Raw genomic sequence first — 6,000 nt, forward strand, 5'->3', positions numbered from 1 at the left:
ATATCCTCCATGTACAATTTAAAACATCAAATAATGCATGCAGAGCTAAATTAGGCCGATACCCGCTAATTATCAAAATCCACAAAAGAGCCGTTAACTTCAACAACCACCTAAAAGGAAGCGATTCCCAAACCTTCCATAACAAAGCCATCACCTACAGAGATATGAACCTGGAGAAGAGTCCCCTAAGCAAGCTGGTCCTGGGGCTCTGTTCACAAATTCAAACACACCCTACAGAGTCCCTGGACAACAGCACAATTAGACCCAACCAAATCATGAGAAAACAAAAAGATAATTACTTGACACATTGGAAAGAATTAACAAAAATACAGAGCAAACTAGAATGCTATTTGGCCCTAAACAGGGAGTACACAATGGCAGAATACCTGACCACTGTGACTGACCCAAACTTAAGGAAAGCTTTGACTCAGTGAGCATAGCCTTGCTATTGAGAAAGGCCATCGTAGGCAGACCTGGCTCTCAAGAGAAGACAGGCTATGTGCACACTGCCCACAAAACGAGGTGGAAACTGAGCTGCACTTCCTAACCTCCCGCCAATTAGACCATATTAGAGATACCTCTTTCCATCAGATTACACAGATCCACAAAGAATTCCAAAAGAAACCCAATTTTGATCAACTCCCATATCTACTGGGTGAAATTCCACAGTGTGCCATCACAGCTGCAATATTTGGGACCTGTTGCCACAAGACAAGGGCAACCAGTGAGAACAAACACCATTGTTCATTTTTATTGTTTATTTCACTTTGTATATTATCTACTTCACTTGCTTTGGCAATGTTAACATATGTTTCCCATGCCAATACATTAAATTGAATTGTGAGAGAGAGGGACAGAAAGCCAGAGAGAGAGCCAGAGAGAGGGAGAGAGAGAGACAGAGAGCCAGAGAGAGAGAGGGAGAGAGAGCCAGAGAGAGAAAGGGAGAGACAGAGAGCCAGAGAGAGAGAGAGGGATGGAGGGCCAAAGAGAGAGAGAGGGATGGAGAGCCAGACAGAGAGAGAGAGAGCCAGAGAGAGAGAGAGAGAGAGAGAGGGATCGAGAGACAGAAAGAGAGAGGGAGAGAGAGAGAGCGACAGAGAGAGAGAGAGTGCCAGAGAGAGAGAGTGACAGAGCCAGAGAGAGAGAGGGAGAGAGCCAGAGGTAATGTGTGTGTGTGTGTGTGTGTGTGTGTGTGTGTGTGTGTGTGTGTGTGTGTGTGTGTGTGTGTGTGTGTGTGTGTGTGTGTGTGTGTGTGTGTGTGTGTGTGTGTGTGTGTGTGTGTGTGTTGTATTTTACAGTGATGGACAAAGCCTGCGCCCTCAGAAGCCTGTTGCCATAGCAGCTAGCTCCTCTTCCCAGCAGCAGTAGGTTCTGCTAATTAGATTGTGTGCTGCACCATCTATTGATTCTATTGAACCACGTATTACCAAGCTGAGGTAGCGTAGCTAACGTTACCTAGCTAACCATCTAGCTAGAGAACTACATTTGTTTATGGAAACCAAGCATCTTTCATAATACGCTGCCTTAATCATCAGCATCCGGGGAGCAGTTGTTTGGGGTTTAACTGCATTTCTGAAGAGAAGAACAGCAGATTTGTCCACCTTGCGGGCTCAGGGATTCAAACTGGTGACCTTTCATGAATCTACATGATGATGTAGTTGGTGGGAGATGGTCTTCTAGAATCTACATGATGATGTAGTTGATGGGAGATGGTCTTCTAGAATCTACACGATGATGTGGTTGGTGGGAGATGGTGTTCTAGAATCTACATGATGATGTAGTTAACAAGTGTGCAAGACCCTAAATAAGGCAATGTAATGTCAATAACCTGAAAAGCCAGGATCCTAACTACCAGTCGTAACTGAATGATGCATGTTTATGCGATGCAAGCCAAATAGGTAACATTTTGTGCCAACTCGGATTCATGCCACTTGGAAAACATGAATAGTGGTCTGGTTTGTGCGCCTCTCATCCCCCACCACCAGTGTTTTACCCCCATAAAGACAGGGCCATGTCCAGTAAAACCTGGACGTGTTTATCTTATTTAGAATGGTGCACGTCCCTCACTGGAGGCAGAAACTAAAGGCATCTGCATTTCCTGTGCATCATTTCCAAGAGGCTTCGGTGTTAACAGGAGCAATGACGCACTCTCATCCCTAACGCAGGTGGACATCTTGTGTGATGAACATCTTGCGTGGTGAACATCTTGTATGACAAACATCTTGTGTGATGAACATCTTGTGTGATGAACATCTTGTGATGAACATCTTGTGTGATGAACATCTTGCGTGACGAACATCTATAAACAAACTGAGGGAACGGATAAACAAACTGAGGGAACGGATAAACAAACTGAGGGAACGGATAAACACACTGAGGGAACGGATAAACAAACTGAGGGAACGGATAAACAAACTGAGGGAACGGATAAACACACTGAGGGAACGGATAAACACACTGAGGGAACGGATAAACACACTGAGGGAACGGATAAACACACTGAGGGAACGGATAAACACACTGAGGGAACGGATAAACAAACTGAGGGAACGGATAAACACACTGAGGGAACGGATAAACAAACTGAGGGAACGGATAAACACACTGAGGGAACGGATAAACACACTGAGGGAACGGATAAACACACTGAGGGAACGGATAAACAAACTGAGGGAACGGATAAACACACTGAGGGAACGGATAAACACACTGAGGGAACGGATAAACACACTGAGGGAACGGATAAACACACTGAGGGAACGGATAAACACACTGAGGGAACGGATAAACAAACTGAGGGAACGGATAAACACACTGAGGGAACGGATAAACAAACTGAGGGAACGGATAAACACACTGAGGGAACGGATAAACACACTGAGGGAACGGATAAACAAACTGAGGGAACGGATAAACACACTGAGGGAACGGATAAACACACTGAGGGAACGGATAAACACACTGAGGGAACGGATAAACACACTGAGGGAACCTACACTGATAAACCTGACTGCTTTTTCTTCTTCACCATCACCCCCTTAGCAAAAAATAATAATCAAAAAATGCAACAACAAACACTTAAATGTTAAAAACATGTAGCAATGTCTGCAATATTTACAGAGCTCTGTGTCAAGGATTCCTCACGGCACCATGGCAACTACGGAATAATCAGTTAGCTTATTGATGACTCATCATCCCGACACACAACAAACGGAGAAAAACATGCCTCCAAGGATCAACAGCGCATTCAAACAACATAACCCAGCCACAGGAGGCTGGTGAAGGGAGGACGGCTCATAATAACGTCCGGAACGGAGCGAATTTAATGGTATCAAACACATGAAAACCATGGAAACCATGTGTTTGATGTATTTGATACCATTCCACTAATTCCGCTGCAGCCATTACCACGAGCCCGTCCTCCTCAATTCAGGTGCCACCAGCCTCCTGTGAACCCAACAATACATAAATATATGTGTCAAAGGTGGTCGCTGATTCCAATAGAATCTAATAGAATTATGTGATGTGATTATGAGCTGAGGTGATGCTAGCGTGTCTCGGACTGTCTCTGTGAGTCCATCTCTCTTTTCTTACCTTAGCGTCCAGCCGCAGCGGCGGGAGGAGGAGGACCACGGAGAGAGACAGCAGGAAGAGCGCAGAGCTAAAGCTGGAGCTGTTAGTCAGAGGGCCCGACATCCTTCAGGAGAGATGAGGCTGCCCCAACGAGGAGAAAACCAACACTGACTGTCACCCTGAGAGCTGGAGAGATGAACACAGGAGGGAGGGAGGACAGGAGAAAGAGAGGGCGGCGGGAGGAGCTTAGCATCCAGAGCGAAGGGAAGGGACACGAGAAAGAGAGGGCGGCGGGAGGAGCTTAGCATCCAGAGCGAAGGAAAGGGACACGAGAAAGAGAGGGCGGCGGGAGGAGCTTAGCATCCAGAGCGAAGGAAAGGGACACGAGAAAGAGAGGGCGGTGGGAGGAGAGAAAAGGAGAGAGGGATAATGAGAGCACAGAGATGGTGAAGAATACGTGAGGGATATAATAAATGAGTGTCTGAAGAAACACAGATGCTGGATGCCCTATTTGTGTAGGATGGAAACACCATGACAATGCTGTTCCACAGCAGGCAGTGAAATCATTATGTAGAATCAGCATCTAGACAACCACGAGTCAATCTAATATGTGTACAAGGAGACATACAGCAGATTGGGGAGTGCATGACATCGTATAAACGATGAGGAAATGTACGGTTTACGCGTGCGTGAAAGCTACATTACGGTTTTGACGCCAGGCCTTTGTGAAACTAACAACCACATGTTAAACCACAAACGAAACAGGCACTTCTCTCATGGTTCTGTAAAGGTTCTGTTATGGTTCTGTAAAGGTTCTATGATGGTCCTGTAAAGGTTCTGTTATGGTTCTGTAAAGGTTATGTTATGGTTCTGTAAAGGTTCTGTTATGGTTCTGTAAAGGTTCTGTGGTGTTCTGTAAAGGTTCTGTTATGGTTCTGTAATGGTTCTATAATGGTTCTGTAAAGGTTCTGTTATGGTTCTGTAAAGGTTCTATGATGGTTCTGTAAAGGCTCTGTGATGGTTCTGTAATGGTTCTATAATGGTTCTGTAAAGGTTCTGTGATGTTCTGTAAAGGTTCTGTGATGGTTCTGTAAAGGTTCTGTGATGGTTGATGATTCTGTGAAGATGATGATAAAACTCAACTGAGCCACTACTGCCACCATGTGTCACTATAATATCCAACTGCATACTGCATACTGCATACTGCATGCTGCATACTGCATACTGCATACTGCATACAAATAGCAAATAACCACAATGTGATTATTCATGTTTTATAATTAAGGACCAATTACATTTATTACACCAAATATGCTATAGCTAAAAATAGAGAAAGAGATGGAGAGAAAGAGAGACAGTCATATATATATATACAGTGGGGCAAAAAAAGTATTTAGTCAGCCACCAATTGTCCAAAGTTCTCCCACATAAAAAGATGATAGAGGCCTGTAATTTTCATCATAGGTACACTTCAACTATGACAGACAAAATGAGGAAAAAAATCCAGAAAATCACATTGTAGGATTTTTTATGAATTTATTTGCAAATTATGGTGGAAAACAAGTATTTGGTCACCTACAAACAAGCAAGATTTCTGGCTCTCACAGACCTGTAACTTCTTCTTTAAGAGTCTCCTCTGTCCTCCACTCGTTACCTGTATTAATGGCACCTGTTTGAACTTATCAGTATAAAAGACACCTGTCCACAACCTCAAACAGTCACACTCCAAACTCCACTACTAGTTTTTTCCCCTCATCAATCTACACACAATACCCCATAATGACATCACAATACACCATAATGACATCACAATACCCCATAATGACATCACACTACACCATAATGACATCACAATACCCCATAATGAAACAGTTTAGTTAGATTTTAGAAATGTTTGCAAATGTATAAAAAAAATAAGAAATATTACATTTACATTAGTATGATGTACCTTTACTCAGTACTTTGTTGAAGCACCTTTGGCAGCGATTACAGCCTCAAGTCTTCTTAGGTATGATGCTATAAACTTGGCACACCTGTATTTGGGGAGTTTCTCCCATTCTTCTCTGCAGATCCTGTCAAGCTCTGTCAGGTTGGATGGGGAGCGTCACTTCATAGGTATGTTCAGGTCTCCAGAGATTTTCGATCAGGTTCAAGTCCGGGCTCTGACTGGGCCACTCAAGGACATTCAGAGACTTGTCCTAAAGCCATTCCTGTGTTGTCTTGGCTGTGTGCTTAGGGTTGTTGTCCTGTTGGAAGGTGAACCTTCTCCCCAGTCTGAGGTCCTGAGTGTTTTTCATCAAGGATCTCTCTGTACTTTGCTCTGTTCATCTTTCCCTGGATCCCGACTAGTCTCCCAGTCCCTGCCGCTGAAAAACATCCCCACAGCATGATGCTGCCACCACCGCCAGGTTTCCTTCAGACATGACG

General features: G+C 44.1%; 1 protein-coding gene across 1 annotated transcript in view; it reads right to left on the minus strand.

The window, feature by feature from the left end:
- LOC135563138 (uncharacterized) overlaps nucleotides 1-3,821 on the minus strand; it is a 29,656-nt gene extending 25,835 nt beyond the window's left edge. Inside the window, exon 1 of the mRNA XM_065006119.1 lies at nucleotides 3,595-3,821. Within this exon, the coding sequence (XP_064862191.1) occupies nucleotides 3,595-3,696 (102 nt within the window). The 5' untranslated portion in view covers nucleotides 3,697-3,821. The remainder of the gene's footprint in view (nucleotides 1-3,594) is intronic.
- Between the last annotated feature and the right edge of the window lie 2,179 nt (nucleotides 3,822-6,000).

The sequence above is a fragment of the Oncorhynchus nerka genome, linkage group LG20 (genome assembly GCF_034236695.1).
Source record: "Oncorhynchus nerka isolate Pitt River linkage group LG20, Oner_Uvic_2.0, whole genome shotgun sequence".
NCBI lineage: Eukaryota > Metazoa > Chordata > Actinopteri > Salmoniformes > Salmonidae > Oncorhynchus > Oncorhynchus nerka.